Below are 25,844 nucleotides of genomic sequence, written 5' to 3'. Positions count from 1 at the left end.
TTAAATGCTTTTTTAATGTAATTTTTCACTGTTAAGAGCAACTCAATTCTGTACATGTTCAGTTTAAGTGGAGTGGAAGCAGAAATCTCAGACAGATCTCCCAAATCAAATCACCTGCATACCACTTGAGGTACATGGAAAACTGACCTTTGAAAACTAAAGCAGTACTTTATTCCTACATCTTCAGCTTTATCCAATGCTGTAATTAGAGAATAGTAAACGCATTGTTACAAACAAAAAACCTTTAATTTATTATACATTTCCTCAGAAACACTGCATCATTGCAAGTAGTCAAATCATGTCATGGGACAGATCGTTGCATTAGATGCAGTATATTTATAAATGACATTACATCGAAAATTTAATTGGTCAGAGAGACTAACAACAGCATACTTTTGGAACATTGGATTTCAATTTGGAACTCAATTTGGGATTTCAAATTGGATTGGAACTGGGCTTGACATCCTGTGAGGGACGGCATGATGTGCCTGTGGTATGAAATGAACTACAGCACATGATGCAGAGCAACAGAACACTGCAAATAGACACAGCAGAACAAAAGTGATGAGTTTTCATTTCACTTTATTTAATAACCTAGACCCCCACCACCAAGGGCTATTGCATAAAAAAAAAAAAAAATCTTAAATCGTACAAAAATCTGTCACTGAGCGAAAACGAGGAAAATATTGCAAACTGGATGCTTTCTCATTCAAAGCTGTACCTACTTTTTGGGGCAGACAGTTGATTGGATATTTCATACATGTTAACACTGACATGGTCTCTGTTGTTTGAAAGTGAAAAACATCTATGGCATGTTTTACTAGTGACAGTAGACAGATTAAAAATTAGTAAACACAAAATAATGCACCATGAATTTAAAGCATACCGTCAGTGGCAAAAACAAAAACACCTACAGCATTTGCAGTGCATATAAAAATAAATAACACTGGATACGAGTACACTGTAAATATACTGTATGTACATACAATTTCAGGGATAAACAAGGTCAATGCATAGCAAGGCTCCCTAGTACCACCACAGTGCTCCTAACTTACAGTAATTAGTCTTTTTCCACTATCAAGAATTGCACTGAGCAGACAGTCATTGTACTGAAACAAATTATTGCACCATGAAGCGAAAACAGGAACATCATGGGAGCTGTGAAGACATTAACATCAGCTCACAAGGAAGAATATCAATGACAGTTCTACTTAATTTGTTAAATTGTGAAGAATTGAACACTGCTGACCTGCCTTCCAGCTACAATCACCGGTCTACTCATGTTAACTTCATGACTATCAGGGCTAACCATTTGTGCGGAAACAAAAGCGTTTTTTGATGATCAAATATTGGCCTTTTATTTTTTGGCAAGAGAATTGTTTAAATCATCAGACCTCTTGGAAACGAGCCAATCAAGCGGCAGCACTGGGCTGTATAGTGGTGCAGTGATAGAAGAGAAAGGCCTGAGGAAACAGGAGCAGTGGAGATTTGTGCATTTCGGATTTTCTTTTCAAGTTTTAATTTGTGTACTCGCCCGCAGCAGTTTTAAATGCTGGTAGGTACAGAGAGATGCAGAGTAATTTTGATTCAGTGATCACAGCTATAAATGCTGAAGAAAGCGAATACAAAGGGCTACTACACAAACTTGAAAATGTGGAACATCCCAATTATGTTTTAGTGCCAGTAAGCTAAAACAAGATAATCACTGTGGCGAAACATGAAGGAGATCGGTTTTCTGCAAATGTGCTGTGACAGTTCCCCCTGTGAAGTGGAAGGAACTTTGGAAAATGAAGAACACATGATGAAGCCTGACGCTGACGAAGAGTGTGCGTCATTGTTGACCGTCACATAAAACGGGTGTTGCCCGGGTCAAAGCGGTGTGTATGGGGTAGTTTACCGAGAAAGGCAGGGGAAAAAAAACAAAAAAGCATTCATCTCTAATGTGGCTGTAGTGTCTAAAGGATGGGAGACCGCCATGGAGATGTGCTGGGGTAATGTGACAAAGGGAGTGAGATAATAGTCTTCAGATGAGATCACAATGAAATTTTGAGGTGAAGGCAGCTGTGAAGCGCAGAGGCCAATGATGTAGTGGCAGGAAGAGCTGAGTGAGATCAATAGAGATTAGAAGACGTTGCTGCCACGGGAACATAAGCCTAGTGTTGATGTAGAGTTGAGGGTTATTCTGCTCCTGCTTTGGGTTATTCTGAGGCGCAAAGTCTGCAGATATCATCCTGCCTTGAGGAAATCTGGGGAACGCGTCATTTCCTTTAATTGTCCATGATACAATCATTCTGTTTTTAAAAACAATAACACAGGAGTGAGTCACATCTTAGTGAAAAAGAAATCCAGTGATAAACAATGACTACGCATGGAGAAAAAATATTTATAACTACTGCAGATCTACGATATGTGAAATCACATTCAGATGAAGCACACGCATTGGCATCTACAATCTGCCATACGCTTTAAATAGATTATCCCAAATTGGCTTTGTGCTTATTGTTACATGAGTTCCATGTGCAGATCAACATTTCCCTTCTTTACATGATTAGTGTTAAAACAGCAGGACCATGCAGACACATGAATAAATCAAAGGAAATAAATGACAACTGATTAAGAATACACATTTCTAGGGGGGGGAGAATGCAGTCTTATCCTGGAGCATTTAAGAACTCTATAAAAGTAGTCCAGCTATAAATTACAACAATGTCAATCACCACTTAATATGCGCTCAATCTCCTCTAGTCTCTTCAAGGCAGCTGCCCTTTTTTCCTCTATATCTTTAATCTCTTTAGTGGACTTACCCTTAGTCTGCTTGTCAGACTGGCTGCTGTCCAAAGACTCTGATTGGTCCACGCCCTTACCCCCGAGGCTTTCTGCAGAGGATTTCCGCACATTCTTCTCATCCCCAGCCCCCTTTCCAACAGCATCAGCACCCCTCCCTTCCTCCTCACCCTCAGCAATCTCCTCTGCCCCCTCCTTAACTCTCTTCGGCTTTTCCTCCTTAGCCGACATGGTGGCTCCCTCTGCTGAAGTAAGCGGTTGCCCTGCTGCGCTCATGGCAGCCATTTTACCGCGTACAATGCTCAAGTGACGGCGTACATACTCCTCGTTTGGTGCCAGGGCCAGTGTTTCCTCCAGACAGCGCTCGGCCCTCGGAAGGTCGCGCTCCTCAAAGTAGACCACGCACAAGTTGTGCTTGCCTTGCACATTGGTGGGGTCCATGTGCAAAATGCGCTCAAAACAGGCCTTAGCACCACGTGTGTCCTTCTTGTGGTTCATGAGGATGTCACCCTTCAGGATTAGGCCCTTGATGTGCTCTGGGTGGTGGCGCAGCAGCTCGTCCAACACAGGCAGCGCATCTATCTCTCGTTTGGACTGAGAGTAAAGCAATGCCAGGTTAAAGAGGGCGCTGCGGAAGCCGGCCTGCAAACCAATAGCTTTACGCATCCAGCGCTCAGCTGCAGGATTTTCATTGGCGTCCATGGCCAGCATGCCAAGGTTGAAGTAGCCGTTGGCATCTTCAGGCTCCTCCTCCACGTAGGTCAGGAAACGACGGTTGGCCTCCGGCCAGAACTTTGGCTCACCTGCCACAGAAAGAAGAGACATTTATTTTCATTATCCACTACTGACATTCGACAACATAGTATGCAGATATTTAAAGTCTGGGTTATGGGTAATGTTAGGAATTAATGTTTCAATTAAAGTCAGAGTTGGGGCCTAAAAAGACTCCAGGAACAGGTAACCTACATACTTGAAAAATACCTGACATATTTTATGACAAAAAGCTGGTAGTCATAGGGGAAGGGGGAATTACAAAGTAGAGTTTTGATACAAGAGGAAATACTGCATTCACACGTAGCACACACAGCTGCTTTTCCTGGTTTCCAGCTCTGCTAAAAACCTAGAGTGGAAGTTAAGAGAGAGTCCCACTTCTTGTTCAGAACCTGATTCTGTCTTTGGTTGAGAAATTTAAACTTCCCCAAAAGAAGGCAGACTCCACAATTGCTACAGGCAATTCATGTAACTGAGAAAGCTAAAGATGGACAGTAGTGGAAGTAGAAATGTAAGGAATGAGAAGAAAAGGATTAGCAGAATGCCTGGAGGTCAGCCTTTCAGCTTTCCAACCTGTGTGCCACTTGGCCACCTGCTGCGATGAAACCTGAGAAGAATCAGGTGAAACAGAACCCAGCTCAGACTTACTGCAAAGCATTTCTGGAAGAGCTTGTCCTGGCCGTTAGTGTCACACTCTGTAGTGCTGCAGTATACTGTCAGATGACCCTTTGTTGAACTTGTCACCTGATTTGTCATCTTTATATCTCAGATAGCTGAGAATAAACAATGGACTATAGAAAACTACTGGAGAATGTAGTGAAAATGTAAAAACAATACTATCACATGGGACGTTCTACATGTGTTATTTATCCACATTTAAAGTATGTAATTACGCACACAATGCTGTGTTTTATGTCCACACAACCTCATATGACAGTACTTAATGAGGAGGAAAAGATAATAAAATCTTTAGAATGGAGCTGACTGTATGTTACGTAATATAATTTAGAATGTGTTTTTTTTATTCTAGGTATGAATAATTTTAAGTGCAGATACCACTTTTTTTTAAATGGTGGAACAAGCTGCAATGAAAAACCTTTACACCTGTGATGACTTCATATCAAAGGTCACAGAGACACGCTGAAGTGAGCTTTTCCAGGAAAAGAAGAACGCACAAGAAATTACGCACAACGCACAAGAAATTCAATTATTCACAAGAAATATTGCTTCCTAAATGACTCACCTCTTTCTTGTTCATTTTTTTTCAACAAACGACTAAGAGACATGTCATCTGTGATGTTCATAACCTCAATTAATACATACCTTTATTTTTGTTTGCACTTGTCTTAACCTTCTGCAGGAATGTGCTGGTAGTAAAGAGTGCATGAACAACTGTGGTGAGGTTTACAAAAGCAAAGAAACGTGGGTGGAAAAGCTAACATGAAGTGCATAAATCTCCAGTCAAACCTGCTGCAAATGTACTGCTTATTAAAAGTTTTTATTGTCACAGAGTTGATGAAGCATGATCCTACGTGACTGGTTCACTGCAACAAAAAGTACCTTAAAAACCTGGCTACACCCTAAAGGTAATAACAGGTAATTTCCTTTGTTCATACCAGTTAGTGTGTAAAAATAAAAATAAAATAAATGCCAAGTAGTGCTTTCCATTAGCAAATGTGTTCTAGTGTTACGGAGAGACTGGATAAGATTTCGACTACTGACTTCCTCATTGCAGACCTGGCAGACCTCACTCACCAGACTCCTGCATGAGAAGTGCTGAGTTGAAGAGTGCCAGCTTGTGGCGTGGGTTGAGCTCGAGGGCGTGGTTGAAGTTTTTCAGGGCTTCTGATGGGTCCTTCATCTCAATGTTGACGATGGCCAGGTTGTACCACAAGTCAGCATTGGTGCGGTCCAGATCCAGGGCTCGGAGGTAGGCGTCCCGGGCTTCTGTGAGCTTGTTCATCTTCAGCAACAACTCCCCTCTAAGTCAAATAGAAAAATGTAATAAAAATCAATAAATTAAAAGCACACAAATAGAAGTCAGGAGTCAAAATGTGTTAATTGTATCTTTTACATATGAATAATTTACAGTAAAATCTAACTAACACCATTTAATTGAATTTGAATTAAAGAATTTGTGTGCTATTTTCAGGGTCATTTGGATTGATATGGGTGGAATTAATCCCTGTTGACCAAGTGAACTTTGGGGGGATTTTACCCCAATTTCTAAAATAAAAAGTGTCTACAGAAAATAGTAATAGAATAGTGCAACTACAATAGTTACATGGAACCTCCAACCCTAGAGTTCATCAAGTTTAATATTTTAATATTTGAGCCTGATATTTTAGTGATGTGTGACTCCAGAGGTTTGAAAACATATTTTAGAAAAAAGGCCCAATAAGGACAAAACAAACAAAAAAAACCATTTCTGATTGAAGTAACTGATTTCCTGATAAATCATGCTCGAAGACTAAAATCTGATGAGTACAAAGGGAAAAATCCTGCCTGCTGATATAGGCCTGTTTGAAGTCTGGTCTCATGCTGATTGCTTGTCGATAGAGCTGATCGGCCTCCTCCAGCCTTGATTCGTTGGCCCGGATCAGATTGGCCAGGTTTATGTAAACGTTCAGATGGTTAGGGGCCACACGTGTTGCATACTTCTTCCCAGGAATAACCTGATGAGTGATCAAGAGAGAAGTCATTGGTCTCACTGCTGTGATAACCTCTGACAAATACAGAGAATTCAAAAGAACCATGTTTGATGAAAATACGTGTGATCACAGTATTACAAAAAGTTCCTGTTTGAGAGTAACAATGCAACAAAAGGAGAGTCGCTTCTAGGGTATAGTAAAGTTTTGGGTGCTGACTCCATCTTGGCTCAATGTCCCTTGTCACTATATCTCACCACTCTCATTCTAGATGCTGTCTTGGTTGAGGTGGTGACATCTGGATGTTAAAATCAGCTCCAGCTGCTAAGTCAGTTAATGGATTGATGGGTGAACAAAACCAGGTGGGAGTTCCCTAAAAGGTCCGATTTGAATTCCAGTGGGTGCTTGCCAAAACTAACTCAGAGCCGGAGTCAGCTCTTGGTATTAAATTGCGGTGTCCCGTGGCATTTGCCAGTTGACCTGTTTGAACTTAGATGCCAAGACTGACAATACCAACACACACACACACACACACACACACACACACACACACACACACACACACACACACACACACACACACACACACACACACACACACACACACACACACACACACACACACACACACACACACACACACACACACACACACACACACACACACACACCATCTGTGGACTGTACGTGATACCTGTGGCATGAGGGATTTGGCAACCAAGTAGGCATCTTCTGCCTCTTTGGACTTGTTCAAGTTCTTGTAGGTTCTTCCAACATTCATGTGAGCGCCGATGTCATCTGCAGAGACATTGTGCATGTGTGTGTGTAAGAAAGGCAACAGAGACAGAAGTATGCATAGTCTGTGTGTTCTTTTCAAGTGAATTCTTACCTCACCCGACCCCTGATTATTTCCAATGTTTCTAATGTTAAGTATAAATGATGAGAAATAAAAACCTTAATGGTGTATTCAGGAGAAAAATGCAACTGTATTTTGAGGAGCCCAGAAGCAAAACAAAATAATTCTGAGCACTAGTAAGAAAAGTGAAGCGTTGAAAGGGGGTCAATCAGGACACCTGATGATTAGCATAGCAGGAAATCCTCATCGGGTGAATGTGTTTACATCATTAATCTTGGGGAAACACTCTTGGGTGGTGAACCTGCAAAAGTGTTGATGTATAAGGTGACGAAAGGCTTCTTGAAAACTAACCTGTGAAGCAAAACAGAAATGTTGCAAGAGGCTTAACTTACTCTAACTGCACATTTTATCCATTCAAATGAAATATCAAATGACAGTTTAGTATATGTTTGTTGGGTGCAAGCAGTCGTGGATTCTTGGAGTAGAATTAATTAAAGGATTCATCAAATAATAAGCTTGCGACTAACCATGTTAACTAGAAAGTGAAATTACATTAACTCCTGGAGAAAAACATTTTTTTTGTTGCATGGTCTATATTCAATGTGTCTTTGGTTTTAGTTTAGTTATTGAAATATTTCAGCCTTGACTGAGATTTTTTATGTCTTAATTTCCTTTTACTTTTGATGTATTTTATACTTTTCCTGTCCATTTTGTTTTTGTTCAATTGTTGACCATAGGAAAACTAGCATATGCATTAACAGAAGCCATTAGTGATCCTATGAACAACTGTTTTGTTTAACCTGTTTCGAGATTCACAAGGGATGAAAGCCTTAATTAACAGGGGGTTGTGCAATTTTGAGGTTTTAGAACAATGTGTAGTATTGTTAAGCAACTATAATATTTCAGTGTTTGTGACAGACGCTGCTATAAAGCAGACCGTGACTACCTGGCACCTTTTACTTTTGTAAGCTTCCTTGTGTTTCCGTGAGAACAAGAGGAAAATTAATCAATCCATGTTATTGCACTTGTGTAATTTACAGTAGTCGCTGCATGCATACTACATAAAAACATGAAAACCACACTGACAAACACAAGCAGACCCTGACAGAAACAATGACTAAGAAAAACCCCTAAAAGGGTACTTGCTTAAAAACTCAATCAACCTAGAGTTTTATAAGCACATTTGACAGTCTCAAAAAACAAATTAGTATTTTACAGCAGGGTCATTGTATTGCAAGATGTTTATTTTATGTGGTCTAGCTCCCAGGTGTCTGCACGTATGTTACAAAGAACTGGTAGGACAGATTCAAATCTGATTGTTTGACAGGTGATAAATTGCCAACATTACAAAACATTATGAGAAATCTCACAGTATGACCTTTAATGCAGTTAAAAAAATTGACAAGCCCTGGCAGAAGAATTTCCTTCACATTTGCGATACCATCGTTTCATTCACGAACATCAAAATCTTGGGATTTATGAATGACTGATTTATGTTTCTTACCTGGCTGGACACGAGTGGCCTGGAGAAAATACTGCAGTGCCTTTGCGTAATTGTTCTGATTCTCTAGAGCGTGGCCAACATTGTTCCACAACTTGGCATTGTTCTTGTTCACCTTAAGTGGCAGACAACATGGGAAATGTGACAACAAGCTTGTTTTGTTTTGTAAAGACCAATCCATCAACATCATCATCATTCAGAAAACATGATTTATTCAGGCCTTTTATCACAAGGTGAGAAAAGATGTGTTCTCACATTTGAAAACCACATGTACAAACAGGCATGGTGGGCCAAAATACGCTGGCAAAGCTGCCTTTAATTTTTCTTTCCAGCTTACCTTGAGGGCAGAGGTGAATAGAGTATATTCTGACTCCCAGTCCCAATTTCTTTTGAACGTTTTCACTGCATGTGTAGTTAACAGCACTCCAATTATCAACCAGGAAATCTTCTTCAAGTGTCTGCAAAGTAAAATTAAAACAGTTATTAAGTATATTGATTTGGCAATACAATAACCCAAATACTTACTTGTGTAAGAGAACCTGATTATTTTGTGAGTAATATTAGGGTGTAGTGTGTTCTTTAAATGAACAGCTATGACTTTGTACATTGTAGTAACAGTTGCTTCTTGAGCAAAATGTGCTCACAAAAATATAAATCATGTATTTTGCTATTTCTGTTTCCATGAAGCAGAGGGGTGTGAGTGATCTGATTATGTTTGGATCATAGACAGATTATAGTTCAAGGCAGTAACATCGTTTTGGACAAACACTCACCCTTTTTGTGAGACAATCTTGAATCCATGTGCAACAAGAACACAGAAGCCCATACTGGGCACATAAAGTACTCTCTCTGCCACAACAAAACCCACAGGGAAGAAGAGGTTGGATGCAGGAATAAAAGGCAGGACAATCAAAGACAGGGCCTGAAGGAGAAAGACAGATATTACCTCAGTCCATATGAGCCTTCTCATTTCAGTGCACTTGTAACTGCGGTTAAGTAAGTAAGTTCATGCTTAAACATGTGTAACAGACAGGCTAGGGCTGAAAAAATTTGTCAATGGTTGACTGATTGGCAATTAGTTTGAAAAATCTCTTGAACTGGTTCCAGGTCCTCAAATGTGAGGATTTGCAGCTGTTCTTTGTTGGACAAAACAAGCTATTTCTAATTTGATTTCACCTTGGGCTCTTGGCATTATTTAAAATATATTTTCTGATCCTGATTTCTTTTGTAGACAAAGGGATAATCGAAACAAATCTGTGGATGAATCAATAATAACAATAATTGTTAGTTGCAGTCCTACAATTTGCTTCTAAAATTGTTACTCACAATAAGTGTCTACATGAAAAATCCACTGATGTTCAGTGGTGAGGCAATAATCTGGTTATTATATAATGTCCTGTTGTGGGAGTTGCATGGTTTTTATATATGGGATAGTGGCAGTGGAAAATAATTACTTGTATTCTAATTACTTAGGTATCTTCTATCTTCTATTTCTAAAATATATATTGAGCAGTATCGTTGGCAATTTTCTCCCACCCCAAAACGTGCATGTAATAAAAACTCCTGCCATCCCTCTCAACAAAAGGCACTGTTCTCAGAACTGGAGATGGTCCCTGCGTGTGTGCTGACTGCCCCCTAAAAGGTGGGATAGTTCAAAAGCATGGGTGAAAATGTACCCACAAGGATCAATGCAGTACAACTCAAATACAACCCACTGAAAGTTTAACTTCTGTATTGTCGGTTACAGTGGTGGGAAAACTCACAGACTTCTGTCCCTGTCTGGGTTACAATGTCAAGTATACTGATGAGTCCATAACTCAGCATAAAATAAATGAGAGTTTAAATATCCAACTGTGAAAGAAACTAAAAATGAGGCACTTCAGAGCCTCTTCAGTTGAAAACTGTTCTCTAAAACTATTTAATGTGTCTCATATTGAGACAGCTGGCAGCCTTGCAGTGAAGCTTTGATATGGTACAATATTGTTATGAAACATATTCCACAAAGCTCTTAGCAAACCAGGGTAAACACCACAAAGGTCATAAATAGTTTATTTTGTGCTGATTTGTGGTCCCCTTTTCTAAACTGAAGCTAAGAGCAATACTGTAAGAAAGTTTACTGACCTTCAAGTAAGAGAGCCATGGGCCTGTTGCACAACAAATGCTAATTTGTTTCTGTGTGCCACAATGAACAATCATTCATTCATTCCTTCCTTCAAAGCTTAAGTAAGAGCTTATGTTGTATCTCTCTTCGTTTGTGCTGGATATATATATATTTTTTTAATGATAAAGCTGATAAGACTGTTCTGCATTACTGATTTTGTCTCAGTGATTCAACAATGAAATGTAACATACATCACAGGAGCTATATTATCAATAAAAACCAGAATGTGAAGAACAAATAATGGTACACTCGTCCTACGCTAACAAAAGTATCATTTGCTAAGATGCTCTGATCAAATATACAGCTTAGAAGGATAAAATATAATCTGCAGTTTCTGTAAAACAGTGGATGTGGCTGGTGAATACAAGAAACCACTTAAACTGAACCACTTGCCCTTATATGGCATGATCTTTTTATAAGGGTTAAAAAAACACAAAAGGAGTTCTTTCATTTCTGAGCTATTTATATCCAATGCAGCTATTCAGCCCAATCTCAGTAGTTCAGGGTGATTATACCCATGATAGTAAGGGACTGAAAAACCATGTGAAAGTTCCAGACGGTAAGAAACAATAAAAAAAAATCCTCATTCCTCATTTGATTCACAAGGAAGGAAAATACGACAGATGTTTACAAAATAGAACAATGTACCTCTAATTATATTATGCTCTGCAACCTTGATACAGGTGCTGCTGTTGCTCCTTGAGTCAGGTATACACAGTTGATGGTGGACTGAGCAATGTTGTACTTTTCTCAATTCAACGTGTCATGTGCGGTCATGTGTCACTTGTCACAGTGTGGCATTGTTTCATCTTCCCATAACATCCTGTGAAGCACTGGCCAATTCCCCTTGACATCAACAAGTACGCACACGGTGTCACGACTACAGCATACCAAGTAATGCAGCAGCCTGACCTCTGAACTTTGTTGACGATATGTAAATTGTGACCACGCGGATTATATCCAGTGTTGGTAGTTACAAATGAACGCGTTGCTGTAATTCCACTACTTTTTGGTGCTAATTAATAATGAAATTACTTTTTGTAAAATTGTAAATAAATAGCGTGATTACAGTTACTGAAATCTAAATGGGCTTGTTACTTGTTACAAGACAGCAAACATAGCCAAGCATATCCCCTATATTTTCCAGTTTATGATCTAAAGTCACCCTGCCCGACCTTCGGTGGCCCAAGCTTTCTGTTCATCAAATATTATTGTTTGTTAACCAACTATGGTAGCAAAGTTCAGTTAATGTGTACATCCGCATTAGTCTTCTTCTATTAAATCTTCCTGTTTACTAACCAAGACAATAAGTGTAGCTTACAGGCAGGAACACTACTCGTTGCTGTCCTCTGCTGGTCGGGAGTGTTAATAACAAGATACATTTGTCCCAGAGCAACACTAAAATAATATGGCTGACAGTTGTGTGCATAAATAAGAGAATTCAGGCAGACATTTAAAAGTAATGCAAAGGTTACTAATTACTTTTACATGCAGTCATTTCTAAAGTAATTTAATTACTTTTTAAAGAAGTAACCAGTGACTGTAACTAATAACTCATTTTAAGTAACTAACCCAAAAGTGATTATTATTATTAAAAGGCATTGGAATAATTTGACCAAACTTCCTCTCACCATGATGACAGTCCTGGCAGAGCTGTGTCTATAGCGCAGGCTGTGGTAAGCTAGCAGGCCCAGGGTGGTGTAGAACACCAGCGTGGCCAGGTTACGAAGGTCTAGGAGTGACTCCACCAGAGGGATGGTGCCCATAGTCCAATCGCAGCAGAGCTCAGAGGGATTCAGCAGAAGCCATGCATTCACAGGAAGAAGGTAGTTGAAAGTCAGTTGTCTAGTGGGAGTGGGGCTGACTGCCGCTGGGTTATCAAATCTAGAAGAGAGGACACAGAGAAGAAGAAGTTAATCTGATAAAGCATAGCACAGTTTATATATGCAGGGAAACACTGCAGTGTGTGATGTATTTGAAAATGGACCTTTGTCATGTAAACTGAGCAGAACTAAAGGAACACATTGATTGGATCTGGTCAGTTGAGGGGCTAGGTTCAAGGAGGCAAAACCTAAACATGCAGTGTCAGGAAAGCACAAGTCACAATGTACTGACAACTCCCCATAAAACACATCGGACATTGTTACCCTTGATTCTCTTTTGGGAGAAGGAGATTTGGGATTTTCAACTTTAGAAGCGTTTAGAAGGTGCAGTGTGTAACAATAAGGAGGATCTATTTGCATAAATGGAATACAATATTCAAAACTATGTTTTTTAGTGTATAATCACCTGAATATAAGAATCATTAGGTTTTTGTTACCTTAGAATGAGCTGTTTTTATATACAGATGCCGTGGGTCTGTTTTCTACAGTAGCCCACGAGGTACACACCAAACAATGGGACTAGATCGGGCCATGTGCGTCTTTCGTATGTTTTGTGGCCAACGTAGATTTTCCCTTGCGAAAAGGGAGGGTGAAGCAAGGGAGTTGCAATTTGCAATTACAACGCTAGATGCCACTAATTTCCGACACACTGGCCCTTTAATGTAATCAAGCGTAGTTGGTTAATTCAGAATGGCTTTTTACCCAGACTATGGCATAGTGCATGTAACTGTAAAAACAGTGTAAATGCACTAGCAGTCCAATGAAATAGAAATAATATTTCATCATGGTAGTGGAATGTGTTGAGGCACCAAATTTGATTAAACATGACTGATTGGTTTATGATCTAAGTAGATATAGTCTTATTTTACAGTAACATTAGGTCTGATAAGTATATAGGTCTACAAAATATCAAATACAGTGATATGAATAAAATGAATACATATTTTATGTATTCATTGATAATAGTATCTTTATCTTTTGCACAACCTGAACTGCTGTCTTCACACTCATCCATCTCAAATAACGAGAAGTCATAAAATTAGTTATTTGGTCGGAGAAACCGACCAAATCCGACCCTGTGTAAGGCAATAAGAAATAGAATAGTCAATCTTATATCTTGTATCTATATATCCATCTGTCCTTATCAACATCTTATAAAGTTATACTAGGTTTCTTACAGACGTTCACGTCCGGTGTGACGGACTGACGCATTTAACTGTTTACATTTTTTATATTAAATCTGGTACAGGATACCCTCACACTCTCTTTCATCATGGTGAGGATCCAAAGCCCCTCATAACAACCATAATCCCAACATCACCAGTTGGGAGATGAAATCTCATTGTTTAGCCTTTTTTAAAACCCTGCAGCTTGGCTACAAGGCTAAGCCAGCACTGTTTTTCTCTTTAGTAATGTCAAAGGAAAGGCTAAATTGAAAATTTAGATGGAAAAATTAAATTAAAAGAAATGGAGATTTTGGCTTTCTGGACAGTAGTTGTGGACAATCAACCAACTAACCAATTATTGACGATGTTACTAGTACGGCACAAAAACATTTGAAAATAAATGGAGCTGTAATCACATAAATATATGACCCACCCGATGAGGGCTGTGACAAAGAAAACATTTAATCTTAGAAAAAAAGGCAGCATTCTAAAATATGTTTGTCCTCCATGAACATGTTGTGTCTATACAGCCTTACGTCTTTAACTCATGATCTGTCTCTCTTTGGTGTTTAAGGTAAGAACCCCCACTCTGTATTTGTATCTAAACTGCTTAGTTACACCAGGTAGTCCAGACGTCTTTTAGTTTCCAAGTGCTCCTCCTCTTTGGAAATCTAATCGCAACCGGGATGGTGATAATCTAAATATGCAATATTGTTATGGTTTGACACAGAAATTCTCTCAGACAATCCGGAGACATCTTTAGGATTACGGCTAGAGGATTAGCACATCTAGGCTAATTGTCTGGAATTTTATCTTTGCGATCAAAAGGCCATTAGGTTGAGTCTGTGTGGAATCCTGTACAGGGAATTTCAAAATAGTCTAGACCCAATAAATACTTAATCCAATAGAACTATTAACATTTGGCCATTGGCATAGTGTTCTCACTAGTCATGTACTGAATTTCTCCTTTGAAACTATTACCTATGGCAGGTATGCCTCCATATGAGCAGATATGTGTCTTTTAAGCCCTTTGAGGTGTACACACAGCACAGATCTGGTTACACACAGGGTCTGTGTGGAGATCCAGAAAAGGGTTGCACTGACCTCCATGCAAAGGACAGCAGGTACATGTCATGAGCAAGAAGAGATCCTGTGCCCTCCACAAGCTCTGTGAACCTATCTTGTTAATTATAAAATGTCTCTGCAGTTATAATAATCTTACCGTCAATTCCACCAACACCATAAACATCACATAACAACATACATATTAAACAACACATATATTTGCCTTACAGTATCAGCATGCATTAAGGGGGCACGGTATCAAAAGTTAAAAAAAGCCCACCAGCTTTTCTCTTCTTAAATTCACTCTCATGTAAGAGGATTACAGGGAGTATTTTTAGTTGTTTTCAGGTTTGAACTCTGTTGAACTCCTAACAACTGTTAGGAATTAGAGCTATACTGAAGAGCAACTAGAATGCAAATGTATCTGTAACTGATTTTCAGGCAGAGCTCTATGCACTACAGAATAGATGTAGGCCTGTTAGTCCCATCCATCAGCTGCAGGAAGTCAGAAGCCATGGGAAGACTTTCTACTTTAATCGAATAAATAAAGACATTATGTAAACTATTACATAATCGGAAATAAACAAAGAACCAGATTAGTATAATGTGTTTATAATCCTGCAATCCATTTACATTCGAACCATGACTCTGACTGTATTGCACTGCCCTTTAGTATTTACAAATGTCTTTTCCTTTTGTGAAGATAAGACTCAGCAGCTGTAGAGCTAGACTTTTTAAAAACTGGACCAACTTGACGTTTTAACTACAACGCACAGCAAACTAACTGAAATTTCCTTAAAATAATCACATCACGTTGTTTGGAGCATTAATAATTACAGTGAAAAGTAAGTAATTAGTATATCTGATTTGTAAAATCAATTCTCAATACACTAATAAAAACGACATGCAGTCAACAAACTGCAAAGCAATTTACTGTAAGCAGAACTGTGTTGCAGCTGACAGGATAATGCTGCCTACCTGGTGAAGACAGGAAGCTGAGACTGGATGACTTGGACCCTGATGATGACGAGCAACAGGGTGCTGATGACGAGGACGATGAGCTTCAGCAGAGTTTGTAGGACAGCGTAGGGGAAACCGTCTTTACCCTGAAGGACTTGCCGCAGTGTGTCCAACAGCATAGGCAAGGTAAACTGAGAGTGACAACAGGAGACAGACAGGACAAATGAACATTACAGTGCACAACTTTAGATTTAATTCAAGAATGCAAGAATGCAACTGTGTGCAAAGACAACCTTTCAACATATGCTTAAGAAAAACTCTATGGCAAAAAGCCAGCCATGCCTTGATGATGCAGGCGTGACTGATAGGAACAAAGAGTCACCAGTTTTCCCACTTACCCCTTGCGCAACAAACACTTCATGGACACAGCAGATGCCGACGACAGTGATTCCCTGCTCCTTACACAGGGTTGCTGCAGCCACTAGAACAACTGTCAGAGCAATGGGAGCCCAAACTGAAAGAAAAAAAAATTAATATATATAAATAACAGACAACCTTTTTGATATACAAAGTTATAGATAAAGACCTGTTTAATCCAAATGATATCCCTCAGTTTTCCAAAATCCATTGTTTAATGGAATCCACATCAACACGTGGAGTCAGAAAGTATCACATATTCAAACATCTGCACATAGCCGGCCATCAATCACTCTCAGACAACTTGAACTTTATTAGACCAATAAAAAATAGGTGAAAATAAAAGCAGTCAGGCATTAAACTTGTGTGTTTTCTCAGTACAAAGTAAGTCATATGGATAGATTTTGCATTAGCCCAGCACGCTATTTGCCAGTCATCCATCATCCTATTAAAACTTGTACCTGTAAAACTTAGAAATGCCAACATTGTAATTCTTTGTTGACTAATTCAGGGCAACATCTTGGTCATAAACTTTGAAATATTTGACTTAATGAGACCTGACTCAAGTGACAATTGATTTAGTCTGAGACAGGACCATGTAATTTGGGAAGGAAGAGCAGATTTCAGCCTTCAGGTCTTCTTCAGAAGATTCCTCCTCTGAATTATAACAAAACTTAAAAGAGCTGTCAAGTGCTGACAAAACAGTGTTAACAGACATTTGGCAGGCGATTGCGACACAACAACTCGCACTAGTAGAAGCCAAGCTACAGAATGAAAACACTGCTGTATGAAATACTCCATAGATCCATAGTCTGTACTGTATTATCTACAGTAGATGGTGGCCAGCACACCCCGAGTTTGCAGAAACAGACAGTAAAATTAACAACAATGTTAACAATATAGCCGCAAGAGGCAGTTATCAGGGTCCAAGTGGGTTGCGACAACAGGCACTTGAAAACACACAGGTTACACATGTATGTACACATTGGCAACCTAACCAAATCAGTGTTATGTTGTTTTGCTTGTTTGTATTTGTGAAATAAAGGCAAGTTTGAACTGTGAAAAAAACCTGAAAGTTTAATTGTCTCATATAATCAGGTAAATCATACTGAAGCGTTCACATTATTTAGGCTCTGTAGGACATACGAGTGATTTATATACATTTTTTGTTTGTAATATGATTTGTCGTAATGCCCACTTCATTTAATTATTACTACCGATGTTACAATCCGATCTCAATGTTCAGTATTTTTATCTGATCAGTATCAGCTATTTTAAGCTTTATTGATCTGATCCGATCTTTTGTTTTACGTTAGCTGTCACACAGCGGTTTTTAGCTGTCATGCACTGTGCAGCCACCATCAACTCTCTCTGTTTCTTTCCTCCACGCGGCTCTGTGTGAGAGAGAGAGCAGGAGCAGCTCTGCCCGCTGCCGAGTTCCACCGTGAGCGGGGCTGCCTGCGCTTGGAGGAGAGAGCGGTAGAGATCCAACACAACCACACTCAAGCTAGTGCAACAAAAGCACCAATTAGAGTAAAAATATGTAGAAACGCTCAACAGAATACAGACAGTTCATTCAGGTAACTCAGAAAAAGCTGCACTGAAGCACCAAACACTGGAGAGAGAAACTCCCTCCAGACAGCAACAAGGCCAAAAGACGGTTTGTTAATTTATACTTTTTTGTGTAAAAAAAAAAAAAAAATGCAGAGCCTGTGTTAAGTGACTCGGATCGGATTGGGGGCTAAGAAACCTTGATCAGGACGTCCCTAATAATTACCAAATGTCATTCATTGACTGAGTCATGACCCTAGATCATGCAAACTGAATTTCATACAAATCCATTCTGCCGATTAAGAGATAAAAACCTTTTCGCATTTGGGGCGCCCCCTAGAGGCAACGCACCATGTGCTTCAATACGTGAGCTTAGTGAACGTTCCTGAACACGTGTCTTGAGTTTCAGGTTGATATCTCAATGCGTTATTGCAAAAATGTTGTCAAACTGAGGGATTGAGAACATTTTGGTTTTGTTTCCCGCCTCTGTCTTGAAAGTTTGCAATAATGTCTTAATAGCTGACAGGACAAGAATCTAGAACATCTTGCGAAATAAACAGACTGGTGAGGTACGTTAGACTTACCAATGGAGTGGTCTGCACCTGTGGATTTAGTGTAGGCCAGGAAAGCAGCCAGGAGGAAGATTGAAGAGAGAAGTTCAGCTCTGCCAACCACACCAGTGACCTGATGTTAACAAATGACAGCAGTCAGAACTGCACTCAATCCATACTGTTTTACATTCATCATTTTGTTCATTTTAAGTCTAATTGGGCTGCAGGTTAAACTGTAAATTAATTCAAAAGTCAAAATAGAGCATGTTCATTCATACAGACTGAAAAAATTACTTTCCTGATAAGACAACACTTTATGGATGCCATGGTATTTTGCCATGGACTCTCAAGTGTCAAATGTGTCCAAGCTTCCCACCAGCACATGACCCTCCCTCCCCAGGGGTCACGACCACCACAAATAAATCCTCAATGTGTGGGAAACTATCAGTGACAGAAATGCAGTAGCAGATCCCACAACAGGATGTTCCTGATACACCTTAGGTTAAGAAATAAAGACAGCAACGCTATGTTCTAATCTCTTTGAGAACATTACACACGTGTTTACAATTGGGAGTAACCAGAGTCCACATGTCTAAGCCATAGAATCCAGCTGTGAAAACAAGTAAATCATCTCTGCATATGGCAAGCAGATATACATCTCGGTAAAGCAGCTTCTCTGACAGCAGCGTCTGTCATTTGTGTAAATGATGACTGCCCTCGTGTGGAAGAAATAACATTCTTACTACTACCATAAGCAAAGACCTGAGTTTTTAGTAATAGACATACCCTAAAACCACACATAAGGTCCCACAAAGGGTTCTACAAAGGACTTTACAAAAGAAGAGTTGTGTTGTTGTTGTGTCTGGCGTGTATCCCTTAAGAATCACACTTAGGATTACAAGAGGGTTACACCCCCCCTTTTGAAAATCGTGTTAGTCTTCGCCCCACTTTTAAAATGGTTCTATTATTTTATTGTTTTTAAACCACAAACAGTTGTGTTTAAACACTACTGTTTGTTTGAAAATGTGAACTGAGTTGCTAATGTGATGAGTAGCGGACACGGACAGTCTGCCTGTGCGGTTCTACAGTACATGTTGGTGTCTGTGGACCAGCTGTGGATGCAGAAGTGTTCCACGCCTGCACACTTGAAAAACGGCTCACTGAATAAGCAAGCAACAGCTCATAAAAAATTAAAAAATTAAACGCCAAAAGCAGTAGTTAAATTTAAGGTCTTTCTTTGGAAAGGGGATAAAAAGAAAGGAAATGTGAGTTGGTTGATTACAAGGCCCTTCTGTAATCTAGCCCAGGATCTTGAGCTGGGGTTGAATGGAGAGATGAATGTTATTTATATTAAAAGTTTGATTAATCGACTGTCTTAAAAGGTGAACGTTAAGTGTGGATACACAACGGTAAGAAGTTCTTGAATGATCGTAAAAGAGGGGATTACAAAAGGCATGCATTTTGAGTGACAATGTGAGGGGGTAGAACCATCTAATCTCAGGGATAACCAATACTCATAAAGATTACTTCACAATAGACTTAAATAAAAAAGCAAACACATTCCTTGACAGTGCTCTTGCATACAAGTATCGACTTCTCAAAGAGAGGTTTATATTGTTTGATAAATTGTGTAAGTTTGTTGATGATGAAATAACAAATGCCACAGATTGGTTAGTCCTATTCTTCTTTGAAGAAACAAAAATGTGGGGGAGGATCTTTGATTTTACATCTGCTTACAGTCTTAAAATTGCCTTGTCATTCCATCAAATAATATTTTAGAAAAGCTGCCAACAGTTAGCTCAATTTGGCTGAATTATTCTGACTTTTCTGTATGTGTCTGTCTGTACAGTGTTCGGGGGACAGCCTTTCAATGAGTGTTTTCCCCTAATTGCCTTTTAGACCCTTAAGATACTGTTGTTGAGTACACTAAATAATTTGTATTTTAAGATGCTTGGAGATACAAAAAAAAAAAGAGAGACATAACCAAAAAAGACACTGAGAAAGACATGGGGACACACAAGGACTCTTTGTATGCACTTATCATGAAGGGACCTTCAGTGCTTGGAGCATAACTCAAAAACAAATGATCCGTTCAGAGAGAGATTCCAGACGGCGATAACATGAAGGGCATTCGCTGGACTAACTCTAAGGGCTCATTTGTGAGGCAAATTGTTTCCATTCAAGAAGTCTGAGAGACTCTGCATAGATTAGAGAACACCACGAGGAAGATTGGCGCAGTGGTGCATGCTGTGTAACAGTAGCACTCCACCCCAAGAAGCAGAATGTTTTCTTTGTTTTTCTACTCTGGTCAGGGCCTGTCTGGTCATCAGTTCAGCTATGTTGAATAGGATGAATTACAAGTCCTAATTGGGGAAGAGGCTTTTCAGGCAGGCTCTATAGAAGACAACGAGATCAAGTTTAAATGATAAACAATAAGCAAAAGGGTTTTGGTTTCCGATCAAGTTCAATAAACAGTGTGGTCCCGATAGTATTCACGATAAACAGCTGTAACAACTAACTTTCAGTTTAAAAAAATAAATAGTTTTGAAAGATTAAAATGCAGCACAAAGAAATGTCCATAGTCAGAAGAAGAAGACTGACAACCAATGCTCTACAAACAGAAATAATTTAAATGACAGTAACTGGAACTGCCCTAATCTTTTTATAAGTCCCTTAAGCATCCACGTAAACACAGCCCACAAAGAGGGGAGGGGATATGTTGGATAAGGTATGGCCACACCCACAGCAGGCCATAAGGGCAGGATCTAACAATATGCTATGTGGACAGTTCTACAGTGTCATGTAATTTAAAGAAAAAAAACACACATTGATTTTGATGTGGTTTCTAATGGTAGGTAGGGAATTTTTTTTTGTATTGATCCTAGTATTGATCCATGTAGATGATAGATTAGATAATAAATACAGCCACCTGTTGAGAAGCGGAAAAGGTGAGGCAATGTCTGACTATGATGCTCCACCCTTCAGAGAGAGCTGGTGGGCATGTTGGAGCAATGCTGAGGCTGTTATGTTAGAACAGTATTTTAAGCAAGCAAATTATTTCCTAATCCCTCTGCCATGTTCAGTGAGGACATATACACATAGCTAATACTGCACACTACAGGCTTTCTTTTACACCTAATGTACATGTAAAATTTAGACTTCAAAACTATGTTTGCTTTTCCTGTCAAAAGGAGTATCACTGAGTTCTCACCTGGTGTATTGGCTCTCCAAGTTTGTGTAAAGACTTCAGCTTGAACTACTGAAAAAAAATCGACTTCTTAGAAAACTGTCTATCTTCAGTGGTGACCTCAAGCTGCACTAGTGGCTGTTCATTCCAACCAATAAACATCACAAATTCACTTTTATCTATAACTAATGGCCATTTGACTAAACTTCAAATGTATGCCTTACTGATCTGATTGTTTCAACAGGAAATACAGCAGCAATAGTCACTGTCATTTGAGATTGCAATTTCAATCTTGCCCTAGTGTTTAATGTAAGGTTGTTAAAAGTATCAATCCTTTGTCGATACAACATATCTAAAATAATACAATACTTTCATTTGATAGTATTGAAAGTACCAAAGCTATAAAAAAAACAGATCTACAATCAGATTTTCCAGCCAAGGCTGCACAGATGGAGCAATGTGGAAGAAAATCAACTGGTTCTCAATATGTGTTCTGTGACTTTTTCTGTGCCAGCACTGTGCATAAGTCTTTCTTACTTTTTGCTTGTGGTACTGAAAGAGGGATCAGATATCTTTTTTTAATACTAGTATTATATCAAAGTTTAAATTCTGGTATTATGACAACCTTAGCTTTGTTATTTTAGCTATTTTTTGCTTGACTTTCCCTTGGGATAAATAAAGTATCTATCTATCTATCTATCTATCTATCTATCTATCTATCTATCTTTAACATACATTACATAACTTGCCTTCACCCAGCAAATGTACACTTACGGCTTCAGTGTGGATGGGATGCACAGCAAACAGCAACGCTGCCACCAAGCTGGAAGTCTTGTCCAGGAACAATCGGCACACTCGCAGGAAAAGCACACATACTACAGCATGTAAAACAACATTGAGCAGGTGGTAGGAAGATGCGCTCAGCTCACTGAAGAGGTAGTTCAGTCGGAAGGTGAGTACTGTCAAGGGTCGGTAAGATTTATGGCTCCGCTCCTGTAGTTGGACATACACAATATACATGCTGTCAGATACAGGTCAATTGACTGACTGAGAGACATAAAAGAGTAACAAATGTTTACTGAATTCAGAGTAACGTAAAGGTCAAGTTAATCTGAGGAGGTTGCAATTGATTTTCTTAAAAGTTTCACTCAACCTACAAACATTTCATTGAAATAAATAAAACTGCCCCTTGATACCACTTTTACTTTTAGCAATAATAAGCCCGTACTGATAAAGCACAGAGGTGTGTCATGGACCATGACTAACCTCAGCCATGGGTGTTCCCCAGAAGTCATTGAGGAATAGGTTGCGGAGAGGGGTTGAGGGCCGTAGGTCCTTGTTGTCAAGGATGGCGGAGACATCATCAAACACAAATCCACATGACAGACTGTTCCAGTAACATCCCACCACCAGTCCAGTCAAAAGTAAAATCTCCTTCCATGACACAGCAGCCATGGCTCAACAGAGCCGTCATTGATCACTGCACAAGAAGACAAAGAGGTTTTATTTACAACAACATTAGCTGCCACCAAGATATAAAAAACAAGTAGCTTTTCATACAGATTAATTGGACATTTTCAAAGCAACCACTCACTCGTACTAACAATGCCGGAGGTGGTTTGATACGTTTGTAAAACAACCTCACACAGTAAGAAAGTTAAGATAAGATTTATGAACAATTGTGTTTCTTCTGATTTTCTTTTACTTCCTTGTCACAGGTCACACTACTCACTCAGCTCTTTTAACCCGCCACCCTGTTTTATTGATTGGGATGTGGATTATACTACACTAACACTTAAATTACCATACAAGTAAGAGTACGGGTGGGAATATTAGCTCAGATGTTGAAAAATCAACCGGTACAGTAACCGCTGGGTGCAAAAGAGCAGAAGCGATGAAGGGCGGACCTTAACAGAAAACTAAAATCATTCATAGTAAATACTGGCCGCTTTAAACAGTTGTCGAGTGGCAAGCTTTGGTTAAATGAATGAAATCAACATTACTATTGCAAGATCGTGGCGATATAAAAGTACAACAAGCCCCAAATAGCATGTTCTGACAATTTCAGACAGGCAGTTGCAACATAACGTTGGGTAGCGATAAAGCTAATTTAGCAGCTAACGTTAATGCTAACTAGAATGGTACGAGTCTTTAGACCAAATAAGGTGGATGCAGATGTATTTTTAGGTATTCCCTGAACGTCCTACCTACCGTGTCTATAACAGGGCAGACGGTGACAGCAGAGGTGATATCAAAAACTGGGAATGGTTACACATACGGAATATACAATTCAGCAAGCGGCATTCCACTTGTGGAAGCTAGCTTCAACACATCAGGACAATCACTTCCGGTGCAGGGGTGACCGCGCAAGTGAGCTAACCGTTACAGTGAGCTAAGCTACACTCGGTGCTGTTTGACAAACTCAAGTGTATGCAGTCAATACCAAATGCAATATATTGGTACTTTGTGATAGTCTGATAGCCGCCATGTCTCTACAGTTGGGTAAAGTTACCTGCAAAGGTCCACTCGCCGCTTTTGTTACTAGTTTTATTTTCTTGTGGACTATCTTAATCAGCTAACTGGCGCTGTTGTTGTCAGTGGTAACCTAGCAGCCAAAGCATCCCATCATGGAAACCTCTGGATGACTGTTTACTGTCATTATAACTTACCTGTAGCCTATATTGTTAATCTTACTGAGCGGTGTTAAATAATATCAAATATTTGTTTTGAACGTTCAACTTATAAGTCACAGCGTCTTGCTAGCTAATTTATATAAACGAGTGAAGTTTATTTTTGTTTTTAATTTTGTGGAGACCGGTTAACGCACAACATAACGCTAGTTACCAAAACAAAATCTCAAATGTAGTTAGCGTTAAAGCGAAACAATGCCAATTTTGAGGAGCACATCGACGTTTAGCCATAGCTTCCTAACTATAATGAGCTAGCTAGCTAACACTAACTAACGTTAGCTAGTTACCACTGCACTGTCTGCTCAATTCCTGGTTAAGTCTTTAAAAAACACGCTATGGCCAAGATGCCTGCTGCTCTTGAGTGGGATAAAGTGATGAAAATTAACCCAGTGAGCCTCCAGGACTGTGAAAAAGACCAACTGGACGAGCTCGTCGGCATGTTCATTTCGGTAACTGTCCACACTACACACCAGTATTAATTACAGCTCATATTTCTGCTCAGTAGCCCAACCACCAATCCTTCTCTGGTTTTAAATTACAAGTTGAATACAGTGGTGCTGTGTATACTTAGCCATGGTTATGGCTACTTGCATAAAGACAGATTACTGTCCTGCTGATCTGAGATTATTGTTCGGGGTATTAGGACTCCTTGCTCAATGGCTTTGTCAGCAAAATGTATTAATCACATTGTATTGCTTTGATCTCTCACATAGTAGCCATACATCTGCTTAAAGTCCTTGTTGAACTTAATGCAGATGTAAAGTGAGTGCTGTCATCTGAACTTTGAACAGTCCAAGGAAAACTTACAATTTAATGTAGCAGGGGAATATTATTATTATGAATTATTATGAGATTGAATGACTATGGATTTTATTATTTTTCATAATAAATCATGTTTTCAATGCAGACAGAAGAATGGCTGTTGAAGGATAAAGCTCCGGAGAACATTGTTCAAGTCCTCAGAGTGTTTCAGGCTCTGCTGAAGGTTTTCAATCTTGTTATTGTCATATTATAATCTCTTCCATGCACCATCTGTTCGAATGTATTCCAATAAGCAATAATTATTATTATATAATTCACATGATACTGTTTTTGTGGCATATGCTTTTTGAAATATTGCAATTCAAATCATTTAGGTTTGTCATTTTGTACATAATCTTCTTCTCTCCCTCTGTCTGTTAGATGAAGGAACTGGAACTTGATCTTTCCTTCAACTTCATCGACGACATTGGCGTAAAGCATGCTAAAATTGGTTAGTGCCCAGATAAAATGTAGTTGTCAAAATGTGTCATATGTTTAAGTTTTGCAAACAAACTGTGGCGTTAACATTGTTGATCATGTCTTCTGTACTGTAGAAAAGGAACTCCTCGCTAAGGTATCAAGGCTGGAACAAGAGTGCAAGGTAACACTTTTCAGGGGTTAGGGGTTATATTGGTCTGTTATTTCGTCCAGCACTTATGTCACATGTTACTCATTGAGCTAATGAGGTGTTCTGGTTTGTCACTGGGATGACTGCCATTACCTTTATCAGTGTGAAAAAAACATTACTGTGTCTGACTGGAAATCATCTTCCGTGCTGCTTTACTTCCGGCAACAGTGCCAAATCTTTCAGCCAATCATAGAGTGTAACCCCAGCTAGAAAGGGATTGGTTG

At 39.3% G+C, this 25,844-nt stretch overlaps 2 protein-coding genes across 8 annotated transcripts in view; one reads left to right on the top strand and one right to left on the bottom strand.

Moving 5' to 3' along the window:
• Nucleotides 1–565: 565 nt before the first annotated feature.
• tmtc3 (transmembrane O-mannosyltransferase targeting cadherins 3) lies at nt 566–24,084 on the bottom strand. Of its 3 annotated transcripts, XM_051381174.1 has the most exons (15): nt 23,713–23,852; nt 22,768–22,981; nt 22,276–22,494; nt 18,348–18,447; nt 16,194–16,309; nt 15,814–15,986; nt 12,353–12,605; nt 9,334–9,482; nt 8,898–9,018; nt 8,564–8,675; nt 6,898–7,001; nt 6,061–6,230; nt 5,311–5,537; nt 2,805–3,587; nt 566–2,291 (listed from the first exon to the last, which is right to left on the bottom strand). In XM_051381174.1, exons 2-15 carry the CDS (start codon nt 22,954–22,956, stop codon nt 2,287–2,289), a joined length of 2,721 nt encoding a protein of 906 aa, XP_051237134.1. In that variant the 5' UTR covers nt 22,957–22,981; nt 23,713–23,852; the 3' UTR covers nt 566–2,286. The 3 variants fall into 3 exon arrangements, with proteins under 3 accessions (XP_051237134.1, XP_051237133.1, XP_051237132.1); XM_051381173.1 differs by lacking the exon at nt 23,713–23,852 and adding an exon at nt 24,014–24,084 and having other exon boundaries at nt 566–3,587; XM_051381172.1 differs by having other exon boundaries at nt 566–3,587.
• Nucleotides 23,887–25,844, top strand: part of cep290 (centrosomal protein 290) — a 33,809-nt gene continuing 31,851 nt past the window's right edge. For 2 of the 5 annotated variants that reach the window (XM_051381166.1, XM_051381165.1), the window contains exons 1-4: nt 23,887–24,640; nt 25,099–25,176; nt 25,374–25,443; nt 25,547–25,593. In XM_051381166.1, coding sequence (XP_051237126.1) covers nt 24,527–24,640; nt 25,099–25,176; nt 25,374–25,443; nt 25,547–25,593 — 309 coding nt within the window. In that variant the 5' untranslated portion in view covers nt 23,887–24,526. The remainder of the gene's footprint in view (nt 24,641–25,098; nt 25,177–25,373; nt 25,444–25,546; nt 25,594–25,844) is intronic. The other 3 variants (XM_051381167.1, XM_051381168.1, XM_051381170.1) reach the window with 3 other exon arrangements.

This window comes from Dicentrarchus labrax, unplaced genomic scaffold (assembly GCF_905237075.1).
Source record: "Dicentrarchus labrax unplaced genomic scaffold, dlabrax2021, whole genome shotgun sequence".
Lineage (NCBI taxonomy): Eukaryota > Metazoa > Chordata > Actinopteri > Moronidae > Dicentrarchus > Dicentrarchus labrax.
Note: the sequence above shows the minus strand (reverse complement) of the source record. Positions and strands in the feature narration are given on the sequence as shown.

Coding starts and splice junctions, on each gene's coding strand:
- tmtc3 (XM_051381173.1), bottom strand. CDS start 22,956: ATGGCTGCTGTGTCATGGAAGGAGATTTTACTTTTGACTGGACTGGTG. Junction 16,310..18,347: donor AGGTGCAGACCACTCCATTG/GTAAGTCTAACG, acceptor TTTTTCTTTCAG/TTTGGGCTCCCATTGCTCTG. Junction 12,606..15,813: donor CAGCTTCCTGTCTTCACCAG/GTAGGCAGCATT, acceptor CCTCTCTTCTAG/ATTTGATAACCCAGCGGCAG.